This window comes from Thrips palmi, unplaced genomic scaffold (genome assembly GCF_012932325.1).
Source record: "Thrips palmi isolate BJ-2018 unplaced genomic scaffold, TpBJ-2018v1 HiC_scaffold_7, whole genome shotgun sequence".
Lineage (NCBI taxonomy): Eukaryota > Metazoa > Arthropoda > Insecta > Thysanoptera > Thripidae > Thrips > Thrips palmi.
The window spans coordinates 11,375,836-11,390,988 of NW_023144634.1; the positions used below are offsets into that span (position 1 = coordinate 11,375,836).

At 42.3% G+C, this 15,153-nt stretch overlaps 1 protein-coding gene across 1 annotated transcript in view; it reads right to left on the reverse strand.

Moving 5' to 3' along the window:
• LOC117652229 (flocculation protein FLO11) overlaps window positions 1-4,446 on the reverse strand; it is an 8,788-nt gene extending 4,342 nt beyond the window's left edge. Inside the window, 4 exon segments of the mRNA XM_034396969.1 lie at window positions 603-727; window positions 2,303-2,458; window positions 3,569-3,796; window positions 4,420-4,446. Of these exon segments, the coding sequence (XP_034252860.1) occupies window positions 603-727; window positions 2,303-2,458; window positions 3,569-3,745 (458 nt within the window). The 5' untranslated portion in view covers window positions 3,746-3,796; window positions 4,420-4,446.
• Window positions 4,447-15,153: the final 10,707 nt, after the last annotated feature.

Below are 15,153 nucleotides of genomic sequence, written 5' to 3' on the forward strand. Positions count from 1 at the left end.
CCTATTTTGGCTGTATCTTTAAAAATCTCCTTGCGCATACTATTTTGTTGTAAAAGGTTGACCTTGACATTTTTCACTTCTTCGATTCATTTTCAAAAAATTCCGGCATGCATAGCTCAAAATTTCCATTATATTATTACCTGTAAGCTTTTTAAGCTGAAAAGTCCCTAAAATTTGTCTATTTTATACATTTTTGATCAATTATAGTGAAATGATTGGTTAGAAAGCTTGCGAATGAAAATGTAATTTACATTTTGAGTTGTGCATGCCGGCATCTTTTAAAAATGAATTGAAGAAGTGAAAAATGTCTAGGCCAACCTTTTACAACAAAATAGTATGCGCATGAAGATTTATAAAGTTATAGCCTAAATAGGAGAAAAAGGCTCTGCGACTGGGTTCAGGGCATAGAATGTGAGTCCCCATTGAAAATTTTTAATAATTACTTGGTAAGACATCAAATTTTTAACTAATTTTCACAGTGGGACCTATCTAGGAGAAAATAGCATTTTCACCAGAACCTCCCCTTAAACCCCATGTATGGCGTATTAAAGGTATGTTAAATGATATTCGTACAGAATTATCCTTCTTTAGTTGATAACTACCTGTAGTTTTGCAGAGTGATCTTCTCGAGACCTCTGGCCGCGCAGATTTCTCTCATCAGCTTCTGAAACTTTGCTGTGTCGCCATGCATGTGAACCCGCAGCTCACGAAGATATCCTAGCTCCATCTAAAATAAAAAGACACGAGAAATGTCAGCGGAAAGATCGTGACACAATCATTAGACGACACCGAAGACAGATGATAGTAAAACCAAAGTCGACAAAGGTCGAAAAACGGTTGCCAGCAATCCTCAATAAAAAAAAGATGCCGGAAACCGATTGTCAAAAAGTTAAGAACTTCCGGAGGAAAATTGCGCGCAGTGAAATTTGGTATGTTTTGTTAACTTTTGTTGCGTCTCCTTTTACTCCCTTACGAAAAATTGGATTAAAACACCTTACATTTTGAAGCCGTATGTAAACGAAGGTAAGGGAGGGTGGGGCAGTTTGTAACAGAATTTGGAACATAGAGATCATAATCGTTTGTCTATCAGCCGTGTTTTTGTACTAAATTGAGTCTGACCTCAATACGTCTGACGTAGACTAGAGAACGCCAGCAGACGCTCACAAGTTCGTTCGACGAAAATTATAGGGCGCAATTCAAACCCTTGCATATACAAACTGCCCAGGGCCGGGGCAGTTCGTAACAGCAGTGGGGCAGTTTGTAACAATCACATAGCAGTCAACAAAGGCCAGTAAGAGCTGCACTAAAAACGAAAAAGTACTTAAATAGACCTTGACATGAAAGTGTTGTCGTGGCTTTCTTTAGCATTTTCCATTATAATGTGAGCGTGAAAAAGGTTCATTTTGCAAAATGCGAACAAAAGATGCTAACACATGTTTTTGGTTCTGAGTGAAAATAAGGACGTTTTACAACGTCTAAGGTCTTCAATGTCCAACGATCCATAACTGTTGCATTTAGATGGAACTTATGGCTCAAATAGAAAAATTTCCATTAATCCATTCTATAATCACAAAGTGTTACCATTACGCATGCTTCCGCATTTTAAATGTTCATTTTAAGGGATTTCGCTTTGTTGCTAAGTGCCCCGTCCGAATCTGTCACAAACTGCCGCAGGGAGCACGAAGAAACTCATGCTGCTCCCCGCTAGGCTCGGTCAGGGCTACGTTAATGTCCGAGGGTGCGTTGCGTCCGTAAAATATGATGCCAAAATATGAAACAAGTGCCCGGGGATGATCATTTACCGGGGAAGCCCAGACGGATACTCCCGTGACATGGAAATTTAAGTTTTGACCGATATCAATGGTAGCGCACTTTCACCCGTACTGACTTCCAAACCAGTTACGTTGCATGTGAAAATTCTGTCAGACGAAGAGTTAACGATGTTTTTGACAACGAATAGTGATGTATTCATCCTATTATTATAACAATTTAATATATTGTGACGTATTCAGACCTTTTTCAAAAACTTGGTAAGTAAAGGTTTTCAGGTCAAAACTAACTAAAATTCATAAATTCAAAATTTTGCATTAAATCACCATTTCTGGCGTTCCCGCCCCCCTTAAAAGGAAAGATGGTTCACGCTCACATTTCCTTCAGGATCCCTCATTGCGTAAATATGGGTGGTTGTTACGAACTGCCCCCGCGACGAACTGCCCCACCCTCCCTTAAACGTTCAAAAATTTCTAATACGACTACAAAAATATGTTTTTTGACCACCTAGTCAGAAGACCCAACCGCCTACCTGATGTTTCAGTACCCGCCATGCCATGAATGCGCGGTCGTCCCACACGGAGAGGGTGAGGCTTCTGGTGGCGCAAGAGGTCGTCACCAAACTTGGGTGGGGGTAGTCAAGGGTGACTGACATTACGCCGACACACGGCGCCACGCGAAGCACAGCCTGAAAATAGAAACGCAAACGCTTTTGAAGTATTTTCCACACGGTCCTTCCTCTAAATGGACCTCTTCTCCCACTCCGCTGTGGTTGTGACTATCCGGAAGAAAGCTTTCCTCCGAATAAGGTTTCGGGCTGCTAAAAACACTATTCGGAAGAATACTACTTTTTTAAAAGTATTTTTCCGGATAGAGATCCACAAGGGCTCAGTCACTTTTCGGAAGAATTTTCCCAACAGGTATGATTTTGCTTAAATCTCTTTCAGTCAGGTGAATCCCGCTGGGGGGTGGGGGGACCCTAGTGAAGATACAGCCAAAATTGGCAGAACTAGTGATTTCCATGTTTCAAGCTTAAAATGTGCTTGACAGGCTTCAGATTCAGGGTTTTCAACAATAATGTTAAGCGGCCAATTTCTTAATCATTTAGGTCAGTTATGTCATTAGGTAATACGTTTCACTTCATTGCCATATTTAGTTGACATAGAATCTGGGGGTAAAAAGTCTTCTTGCGTTCTTGGTCTAGACAAACATGAGTCGTTTTGCGAAGAATTTATTCTTTGGTGACTTGTCGACAGATTTTATTATGGGTTTATCAATATCAAGCCTTGTTCCGAGTCCAAGTAGAAAAAAGTTCGACAAAAAATGACAAAAATGTTTTTTTTTTTAATTACAAAAATTCAAAATGTGATACATGAAAAGTACTTTTCTTATTTTGAAAACTAATGAAACTATATTTCACCTTATTATTCTTCATATTGAAGTTAAGTTAATGAAAGTATGGATTGATAGGTTCAGATCAGGATTACGGACAAGTTGAGTTGATAATACGGATGGGTGTAGTAGCCGTAATTATGGATCAATAGTTGAGTTTGTATTAACGGATAATATCGTCCGTACCGAAATTCTCAAAACCAGAAGATCCTTTTCATCCGTAATACAGATGTCAAACTCCGTAATATGGACAAGCCCATCCGGAATCACAATGAATCAATTTTGTCCGTAGCTTACGGTGATGACTTATCCGCAAGAACTCTAGAGTGCACTGAACAGTGCGCTTTACGACTGTCCCCAAACAATCGGACAAGAATAGCCTCGAAAAGCTGTAGGTTATAGTTACCTCGAAGAGCTGCCTTCCAGCGAAGACGTCGCTGATGAGCACGTTCTTCCAGGCGTACCAGCGGTCGCCAATGGTTCTCCACTGGTGGCAGACGGTGCGGGCAACCAGCAGGTCCTTCGCATCCAGCCACCGGAACACGCTCAGCAACGCGAAGTCGGGAATTCGTTCCATTTTCATTCACTCTGAGGGTCACGATGATAAGCCGCTTGCGTGTAACGTGAAAGAGACCTATGAACTAAAACGAAGCCACTTACGACTGAAGGAAAACGGAATAGGGTACATTCAGAGATCCTGCATCGGCAGTCGGAAGTCAACAGTCACAATGTTCGCCATAACGTGACATGAAAACAAAACGAAACTCGGATCTGCAGGTCGCAATCGAGGGGGTATGCACTCGTGTAATAGTCGGGTCACTCTTTCCGTAAAAGCGCGCGCAATAATAGTTCGCGCAATAATAGCGTAACAGCCGAAATTTTCAGGATTTTGCCGGTTGTTTTGGGCTATTTGAAGCTAAGTCTCTGAAATTTTGAGGCATAATAGACGTAATGGTCGGGTCACTGATTTTGAGAGTGCATACCCCTCGGTCAAAATTTTAACAGAATAACCATTAAAACTAAATAGATATGCATTTGAGTTCCTGCATCAGAATTTGTACCACTTGGTACTACTTTAAGATCCCGTGGCGTCGTATGTTGACATCCGTTCCACGATCCTCGAAAATACCCTACTAGAAGATGATTAAGACGATCTTGGTACAGAAGAACGATTAAAGGGAAGGTACGGAGAGCTTTCTAATTAGGTTATTTCAACAAATCCCTGGACCGGAAGTCAGTGAACATAAGAATAATAACCGCTTCTAAGCAAAGGCTGGTTCGTTAGAAACTCTGACTGGAGGGGGGACGTGTGCGTATGCGCAGAAGTGATGGATGGGACTCACTTTTGTTCGTTGACTTCCGGTTCAGGGGATAGGGTATTCCAACGCCCTCCCAGAACGGAAGTGAGGAGAAAGACAACAGCAGTCAAAAATGGTAGTTAATATGCGAAATCTACGCGGCGGATGAACTTCGCAGCGTAGATTTCTCATCAAAACTGTCATCTCTCACTTCCGTTCTGGAAGAGCATTGGAATACCCTATTCGTTACAATAGCCTTTCTCGCACTCGGCATTCAGCCGTCCGAACAGTAAATTCGTATCTTGCAAAAGGGTACCTCGGAGAAGAGATAGAACGGAAGTTGAAAAAAAATCAAGAAGAACAATAGCCGAACTTGTATGAGAATATCGCTCTGCGGAAGTGGCAGAACGGCGACGCAAACGCTCATTATCAGGAATTTCTCATACCTTGTTCTTGATTTCTCTGCAGTACACTCTAGTTAGAGTGTGCTCATGAGTACACTCTAACTAGCGTGTACTCAGATGAGTACACACCTAAGCACGCCTGGCAATTTATGCAGCTGAAAGTGTGTACTCATCTGAGTACACGCTAGTTAGAGTGTACTCATGAGCACAGTCTAACTAGAGTGTACTGAGTACACTCTTGAGTTCACTGAGAATGAATTGGTCACCACCATCACCCTTTAAATGGGCGATGCAACTTCGTTGCCCAAATTTTGAGGACGAAAAATTCATCACCCGAAATTTGGTAACATGCGTTTGGTTGCTCAAATTTGGGTAACGCCGTCGGCGACGCCGTGAGGTTCCAGATGACGTCACCACGATGACCAGTGGACTCAACGCCCCATTGGGTCATCGTGGTGGCCCCGGAAGTACGTCATCGGGGATCTCACGGCGTCGCCGACGACGTTACCCAAATTCAGGCGACGATTTTTTGACTGCCCAAAAATTTTGGGCACCGTGGGCTCGTCACCCAAATTTGGGCAACGGTGCGTGCGTTACCCACTGAAAGGGCGATGGTGGTGACTCTTTCATTCTCAGTGATGGCTTTTGATGTACTTATCTGATTTGCGTCCTGAGGGTGTTTAACGTTCTCTTAGGTTATGAGTATCATAATGTCTCATGAACAGCGGTCTCGGTAAGTGGCCTGTGTTGCACCAGTGCGTGTGTGAAATTAGGGCAAAGGGGCGTGGTGAGGTGGATTCTTGATCTCCCTTACAAATCCAAAATCCCTTACGCAATCCACACTGTAAAAAATATCTTTAAATTTATGTAGCCAATGGCTTCTTGAATTTTCTTAGCCAGACACGAAAGTGTTTTTAAAGCGCCACTGGCTATGGAAAGGTCACTTTCCAAACCGCGACAGTGAATTTGTAGAGCCAGTGGCTCATGAAATTCCAAGTCGAAATGTGAAATTTACCGCTTGGCTAACAAAACGATGCTTCCCTCAGCCACGACTTTAAATTTGACAGCCCCTTGGCGAAGAAAAATCATAGGTGTGGCACTGAAAAGGCATCCTACCCAGACGACAGTTATGAAATTTCAAGTCGTGGCTAAGGGAAGCATGCTTTGCTTCGCCACACCTGGTGGTGGCCAGACTAGTCCTCGCGAGTCCATGATGAAGCTCCGTCGAGCGCTCTGCCAAGCAGTGGTGCGGTGGCCGAGGGGTCAGGGCACAAGACATCCAAGTTGAAGTTTCGGGTTCTATGCCGACCGCTCGTGCCGCTTTTTTCATAGGCCCGAGACGAATTCTCCTCGCCACAACTTGAAAGTTCACAATATTGGTTCCGAGCATCCTTTCCAGCGCCACGACTCAAAAATTGCCATTTGGCGTAGGAAAGAAGCCTTCTGATCGCCAGTGGCCATCAAAATTTCGTGTGCCATGGCGAACGAAATTTCATTGCCACTGGCACACGAAATTCATTTAAAGTATAACTAAGAAGGGGCGTTTCACTAGCCACAACACGAAATTTCGTGTCAAAATTTTTTACAGTGCATGACTAGGCGCTATGCTATTAGTGGTTAGGACGCTACGGGAAAGAAACTAGAAGTGAAGTCGTGACGGTCATTGAGGTCAATGCGAGTGCAGGTAATCACGCGGTTTGACACAGGCATTTCAGTAGGGTACATCGGATAAAAGCGAAAACGGAAGTTGAGAATAACTCTGCAAACACTGAGAATGAAAGAGTCACCACCATCGCCCTTTCAGTGGGTAACGCACGCACCGTTGCCCAAATTTGGGTGACGAGCCCACGGTGACCAAATTTTGGGCAGTCAAAAAATCGTCGCCTGAATTTGGGTAACGTCGTCGGCGACGCCGTGAGATCCCCGATGACGTACTTCCGGGGCCACCACGATGACCCAATGGGGCGTTGAGTCCACTGGTCATCGTGGTGACGTCATCGGGAACCTCACGGCGTCGCCGACGGCGTTACCCAAATTTGAGCAACCAAACGCATGTTACCAAATTTCGGGTGATGAATTTTTCGTCACCAAAATTTGGGCAACGAAGTTGCATCGCCCATTTAAAGGGTGATGGTGGTGACCAATTCATTCTCAGTGTAGGAGTTGTCTGACCCGGTTCCTGACATCACCTGTCCTTAGGGTGTCCTTAGGGTGTTGTAAAGAGATGCTTTGTTATGCGGTTTTAACTTCTCCTGATCCATTTTTTTTACTTTACAAAATATGCCTCGAAAATATCAGAGGATAAGAGACTCCCATGTATAGTCCCAATTATAGTCCCATAACAACTTCAAGGCCTGAACTCTTTGTCAAGACACTTTCACCACAATTTATTGCCACCCACTGTGGCAAAAAGGTACGGAAAATTCTGTTAATTTTTTTGCCAGGATTCTCCGTAGCCCTCTTATCAATATTCTCCGTAGGCTCTTACAGTATTCTCCGTAGGGCCGTACAGTATTCTCTGTAAGTCCGCACAGTCTTCTCCGTAGGACCTGGAAGACTGTATAGTCCTACGGAGATCACTGTAAGGTCTTACGGAGAATACGGTGCGGTCCTGCGGAAAAAAACTGTAAGAGCCTACGGAGAATATTAAAAGGGGGCTACGGAGAATTACCACAAGCTGTTTACAGAAATTTCTGTAGCTTTTTGCCACAGTGCCTAAAATCCCAATAGCTCCCTAGACGAAGGCCAAGCCCCGGCCAGCGGGCCAACACCCGGCCAGGTCCGGCCAACACACAGCTGGATTTCTCATACTTGTATTGCCGCACTAATTTTGCGGTACTTGGCAATCGAACGCTCAAATTACGCTCAAATTATTGGCGTACAGCTTTTTATTTGTGCGTCAAGTGGCTATGCCAGCGTGAATGTGGCATCACCACAATATATTTCTAGATACACGCTTTTGTTTCGACGCACAAATTATGTACCTATGGCGAATCGAACGCTCAAATTACGCTCAAATTATTGGCGTATAGTTTTTTAATTGTGCGTCAAGTGGCTATCCCAGCGTGAATTTGGAATCACTATATTTCTAGATACACGCTTTAGTTTCGACGCACAAATTATGTACCTATGGCGAATCAAACGCTCAAATTCTGCTGAAAAAAAAGGTGTGGTCAGAATCTGGACAGGTCGAAGTGGCTATGCCAACTTCACGCTAGCCCTGCAGGTACGGCGGAATGGAGAAGCTGAATTTCTCATACTTGTATTGCCGCACAAATTTCACGGTACTTGGCAATCGAACGCTCAAATTACGCTCAAATTATTGGCGTGTAGCTTTTTATTTGTGCGTCAAGTGGCTATGCCAGCGTGAATTTGGCATCACCAAAATACATTTCTAGATACACGCTTTAGTTTCAATGCACAAATTATGCGCGTATGAACATTCGAACGCTCAAATTCTGCCGAAGAAAATGGTGTGGTCTGAATTTGGACAGGTCGAAGTGGCTATGCCAACTTCACGCTAGCCCTGCAAGTACGGCGGAATAGAGAAGCTGAATTTCTCATACTTGTATTGCCGCACAAATTTCACGGTACTTGGCAATCGAACGCTCAAATTACGCTCAAATTATTGGCTTGTAGCTTTTTATTTGTGCGTCAAGTGGCTATGCCAGCGTGAATTTGGCATCACCAAAATACATTTCTAGATACACGCTTTAGTTTTGACGCACAAATTATGCGCGTATGACCATCCGAACGCTCAAATTCTGCTGAAAAAAATGGTGTGGTCGGAATTTGGACAGGTCGAAGTGGCTATGCCAACTTCACGCTAGCCCTGCAGGTACGGCGGAATGGAGAAGCTGAATTTCTCATACTTGTATTGCCGCACAAATTTCACGGTACTTGGCAATCGAACGCTCAAATTACGCTCAAATTATTGGCTTGTAGCTTTTTATTTGTGCGTCAAGTGGCTATGCCAGCGTGAATTTGGCATCACCAAAATACATTTCTAGATACACGCTTTAGTTTTGACGCACAAATTATGTACCTACGGCGAATCGAACGCTCAAATTACGCTCAAATGATTGGCGTTTCGGAATAAAAAGAACTCGAGTAGACACGATTAGAAGGTGCAGTTGCACTATGAGCACTAATCTGCGCAAATCTATCATGGTTAGAAGTGCCAAAGAACACTGTTCCCTTCAAACCCTGTGCGGCGCGTTTCAATGACAGCGGTTGGTATGGCTAATGCTTCCTTATGGAGCCCCCCTCGCCCCGCAACACCCCCGCAGACGGTCAAAGAACTTCCTTAACTGGAGCATGTCTGCAAGTACGCTCCAACAAGCGCATGCCGGCCAAGCATGCACTCATGCATGTTATACCGTGTATACACTCTACAAAAAATGTCCTGTCAACGCCGTTAATTTATTACCAATGTTTGCTGTTATGCAATTCACGGCGTTTGCTGTGAACTAGTTCACGGCGTTCACTGTGATCTCGGTTACAGTGTTCACTGTGATCGGGCCACAGTAAACGCCGTGAATTGGAGCCTGATTTGCAGTACTTCGGTGCTTAGCGGCGTCAAACTCACAGTGTTTACTGGGGACCAGATCACAGTGAACACCGCGAACAAGATCACAGTGAATCCCGTGAGCAGATCACAGTAAACGCTGTGAATTGACCTACAGTGAAAACTGGTAATAAATTAACGGCATTTACAGGACATTTTTGGTAGAGTGTATGGCATGTATGCACTAAAAAGTAGTAGGCATACGCAAGCAAAAGCGTGCATAAAATGTATGCTTTTCAGTTAGTAGACCACCCCTGGGACACTGTGGGAAAAAATCACAGTAAATCCTGTAGTGGTTAGTACAGCTCACTGGTACTTTGACAAAGTGACGAAAGTCCACAATCTCATATTTTTCAGGAGAGTCAAAACAAGTCTAAAATTTGAGCTGCAAAATAGAGTTTTGGGATTTGATGGTTGAGTTTAACACCATAGAATCCTGACATTGTTTTTGGGTTCAAAGATTGCAATGGCACTTAGTTCCCGGAAGGGAATTCGCCTTTCTGCGTACAAATGAGGCAAAAGATAAACCCAACCTACTTTGAAAAACACGAAGGTAAAACCGATTTGTAAAACCGAAAGCCCTCAATTTGACAAAAAAGTCCCCCCGTAACCAAATTAAATGAAATTTTTTTCAACCTGGCATGTTTTTGTTATCCCGTCAAAACCCAAAATTTCTTTTGGGCAATTTTAGACCGTTTTTTGGGAGTTTTTTTGTCTGAATTTTCCTTTGTTCCAAATCGCCAGACTTTAAACCCAAGTACCCTGTGAGTGTAAAAAATTCGGAAAAAACAAGCTGCCAACCTTGGGGAGTTTTTCGAAAATAATGACCCATCCAGGTCCGAAAACCCGGGGTAACTTGAGACAATATTTCAGGGTTTTTGGACCGTTTTTCCACAAAACTTCTCTCACCAACCCAATCCCAACTAGTTTAATTTCAATGATCATTCGGTTTGGACCCCAGAATTTTTTGGGGGTCCCTAAAATGAGAGTAATGGGCCTCTAAAGTTGTCTCAAGTTACCCCGTCATTTGGGTAACTTGAGACACCCTAGTTTTATTTTGTTTTTCAGGGAAGGGGGGTTTTTTGCCAGTCCATACTGATTTTCGAACATTTAACTTATTTTATGAAAATACTTTGTGGAAATATAGAAGATTTTTTATCTTATTTAAGATTTTTTCATCAAAGTTACATTGGTAATTTAGGGATAACGGCACTTCAGAAGCGCAACGTTTCCCCCATTTCACATCCACCCCTGTCAACAAAGTACAGCGATTCCCCATTTCGCATTCAACCCCACCTTTTTGAGACTTTTTCGTTATTTCTAGTACACAAGTCCATTCCTGCAAAGGTATATAGTTTTAGTAAATTTTAAAATTTACTCAAAACCCCTTAACTATTTTACAGTTTTTTTTCTTAAAAAAATCGACGGTTTTTGGGGCTATAAGTTGTCCGATTTCAATGACTTTAGCTCGTTGGAAAGGAAATTAAATTCCCCATTTTTTGAGACCCCAGGATTTTTTATTCTCATCTGGTCCGTGAGTAGTTGAAAAACATCCAACTTTAAGCTGCATATCCATTTGGGACCCTCTACACTGTCTAAAAATGTGATTCCCGATAAAATGCGGCTTATTTTGATCTAAGAACGGAGAGATCCGTTATTTTAAAACCACCCTGCAGTACATGGAGGTGCCAGTGTCAAGCTACCCACTCAACTTCCGTAAAATTCAATGAATTTGGTGTCTCAAGTTACCCCGCACAGTTACCATTTTCTATAAAAGTCAGTATTACCTGATGAATGATTTTTCTCTCAAAACCTGCCGCATTTAGAATGTTGAAAAATGGAGTTGAAAGATATAGGTCAGGGGGGTCAGCAAGACTTTTCGAGTCCCAAAGGGGAGACTTGTAACACTTCTCTAAAATTGTCAAATTTACTAAAATTGAAAAATCGTTGTAGAACTGACCAGCTTAGTCCTAACCCCCATGCAAACGCTTAATCGTTTTTCCCAAAACAATTTGAAAAAAGTGCGGGGGCAGTTTTGACCTCCGAATTGCCGAGCCAGGTGGCAGCTCCGAAAAGGTGGAAAAGCAGAAGTGTCTCAAGTTACCCTTGCTGTCTCAAGTTCCCCCGGTTTACGGTATTCTGTACAGGATACTTGACACATACCGTCGCCCTTTTTTTAAAGGGGTTCCAGTTTTTTGGGAAACACGGCAGAAAAGTGCAAAAAATGAAATATTGACTCTCTATTTTCACTTTTCAGCCTTTTTTACAAAAAAAAAGGAACTCACTTTCAAAAAAGGGCGACGGTGTGAAATAATATATGTGTCAAGTATCCTGTAAGAATACCTCGACCTGGAAATCAAATTTCTTTTCGGAAAAAATGGCACCCAAGGGTTTGGGAGCGTTGTTTTTTGGGCCCAAGTTTTCACACCCTAGGGTACTTGGGTTAAATGTCTGGCTGAATTTGGGAAACTATAAGGGAAAACATTACAAGACAAAATTAAACTCCTTAAGGCAGGAAAGAGTTTTCAATGAAAACTAGGCACTTTAAAAAAAGGGGCTTCAATGGGTATTTCCCACCTTAACCATGAATAAAGGAGTAGGCAGCAGGACTAAAAGATTAAAATTTCAGAACCTTGCTCTAAAATCGGCAAGCGTTATAAACTTTCAAAACGAAAATCTAGATTTTAAGAACCGGAGTTATAAGTTACTCTGTTCTAAAAATTTATAACCAATTAATCTTAAAATCCATAACCCAAATCTTAGGTTTCATTACACGATCTTAGATTTCATACGAAGGTTATGAAAATTGTGGTTTAGAACGTGATTATGAAATTTTAGACTCCTTTGGATATGAAATTTCATAATTTTTTTTAGAGTGGATGGGTTAAGTGAGTTGCTCTGGTCTGTAAAGGTCTGTATAAAAATAAATTAGATAAAAGTGTGTTTTAAAAAAGTGTTGCTTGGATCCATAATTTTGTTACTTTTCTTACCTTGTAGGTTGTCAATGCTGTCTGGATCATCTATGTCATCATCAGAATCAGACCTGTCCATATAAGGGAGAGTGGGGTAATTCCGGGCGCTTTTTTTCTTTTTGGTCTTTGAGCTTGAATATGCTTCTTGGCTCAAATGTTACTACAGGAGAGTAAAGTATGGACCTTTACCTTCACAATGATATACATGAAAGCCAAATCTCAGCAACGGTTAGGGAGATATAGGCACCTAACATAAGCCCTGCACGTGTCCGGAATTACCCCAGCCTGGGGTAATTCCGGACGACCTATGGGGCAATTCCGGACGACCTATGGGGCAATTCCGGACGACCTTAAAATTTGACACCACCCGAGCTTACTTTCGCTTGTTTTGATGTGAGGCATGCTTTTAGAAGGCGTACAAGGACATTTGCTGCGAACTGAAGTGTTTGATTATTACTCAAAGCATATTATAAGGAATAGTTTCTATCAAAACCCCTAAATTGACAACACTGTTTTGAGTAAAGCTCTTAAACATAGCTGCAATACTATTTTTCGTTCTTTCTTTATCCTCTTACGGTGGGGATGCACGTCCACAATTTTGAACCCACTACCTTAACATTATGCGGGAAATTGAAGAAAATAACCGTTATTGTCCGGATTACCCACAGTAGTGTAAACCTTTGATGTTCAACTGTAGAAAACGGCGAGCCATACGAGCACTCCCGAAACGCCAAAGTAAAGTCACATGACAATTTAATATGATAAAATTTAGTCATGGGGCTGACTTGATGGCAAGGTACGATAAGTACAGAGAAATACGGGGGAAGATGCAGCTTTTGCCTATTTTTGATGTACTCAAAATTCGTGAAGCGACCCACAGCCAAACGGTTTGACCTCCTACCTGGCGATTTGGAATTATCATTTTTAACTGATTATCGTCCTCTGTTAGGCGGGCTTTTGAGTTATCTTCACTCAAACCCAGTGAAAATCGAAGTGTCCGGAATTACCCCGTGTCCGGAATTACCCCACTCTCCCTTATTCCTCAGCAGTAACATTATCAAAGACAACAGAGACACTTTCCTGACCAGTTCTTCTCCCTTTTTTTGCTGTTTCTCCTGGTGGACGCTTCTGTTGAGGAACGCCTTTTGTCGTCTCTTGTCTCTTATAAGTTGGTTAATCCTCAAGCAGTGAGTCTTCATCAAAAATGTTGCTATTATAGTCACTAATTCTTTTTTAAAATCATGAATTGGACATAATTTTTCACTTTGAATGGTTTGATTGCAGATTTCTTCAGTCCATTTATAAGGGTCCAGATGTATTTGCTTGTTTATCCCATGCACAAATTGTCTCTGAATGTTTAAAAATGTTTTGACCAACTGTGGAGATGCATACTTTAAAGCTTTGGAACCATCATCATTGCTATACATGGCAAGAGGGCTTCTCTAAATTCTTCTCTTTTGTTATTGTTTGATCTGCGATACTTCTTGAACTCTCTTGCTGAGGTGAGTACATGGTCACTATTTTTCTCATCTGTTGTCAAGTAATTTTCACACAGTCTGCAATTTTTGCACTCTTTCTTTCCCAAAATTTTTCTAGCAAAGTAATCACAAATATAAGCAGGTGCTTGACGTTTGGTCTTGCAGCCTATAATTTTGTATTCAGGGAAACTGTTGTCTTCCCCCCTTACCAGAATGGGATCTGATGGCGGCTCAATATCCACCACAGTTGGCTCAGCTTCTGGCTCTCCTGTCTCTGTTAACAGAAATGCCTCATCATCAAGGCAGTTTTTGTGCCTAGATCCTGATGAAGTGAGCTTATTAGCAATGGCTGTCCTGCAAGCCGACTGGCATTGCTGACACGTGGGATTCTTATTACATCCATTATTTTGTCTTATAGTGGAAAAAAATACGATTTCAAGAAATCCTAGGAGTCACGAAGTCAATTTGATTATTGTGTAAGAGTGTGGAGAAAGAAAAGAAGTGGTGTTGTGAAGTTGTGGCTCAGGGGACTACCAATGGCAGTGGTACCAATGTGGTCGATGTGCCATCCGTCGAAATTTAAACTTGACAATAAATAGAAATCAAAATGCTGGTAAATTCAAAAAATTCCAATGCTAATGTATTCCGCAGTGTTCTGACAATGGAACATCTTTGAAGTCCATCATGATTCATGAACATGTTCTTAGCAGAAAGAAGTCAGTAAATTAATTTTCTCGGGTTGGCAACTATTTTCTCGGCGTCTGCGCCCTTGCGAAAATCGCGAAGCTGAAAGCGCCAGCAGTCGCGCATTAAAACTGCCCCTCCATTGTTGTGGACGTTGAATTGTTTGGCTTGTTTCAAAAGGCTATGGTTCTCTAGTCATGTTTTCTTCAATTCTGTGCAATAGTTCTCCGTTACAACGTATCAACACCACGACGGTTGGTTTGACAAACTTCATAAACTCGGGAGGGATGGTTTCGAAACGCGGGTGAGTCTTGTTCGAGGAACATGAGCACTGCAAGTCGCGAGGTGGAGCGAAGTGGTCCTAGTGCTAACTAAATCACAACAACAACACTGCGCATGTCCAAAAACACTCCAATCAAGAAGTATTATTGGATAGTTCTACCCGAAAAACTGCGTTCGAACCGACACCAATTCTATTGTTGCATCTTGTCTACCTGCAGTCAAAGAAATTTTTCATTTCGAACGTGCTATTTCAGCTTTTGGAGTAAGCTGTACAGACCCAAAAAGAAGCTCGGCTATTGGTCCGCC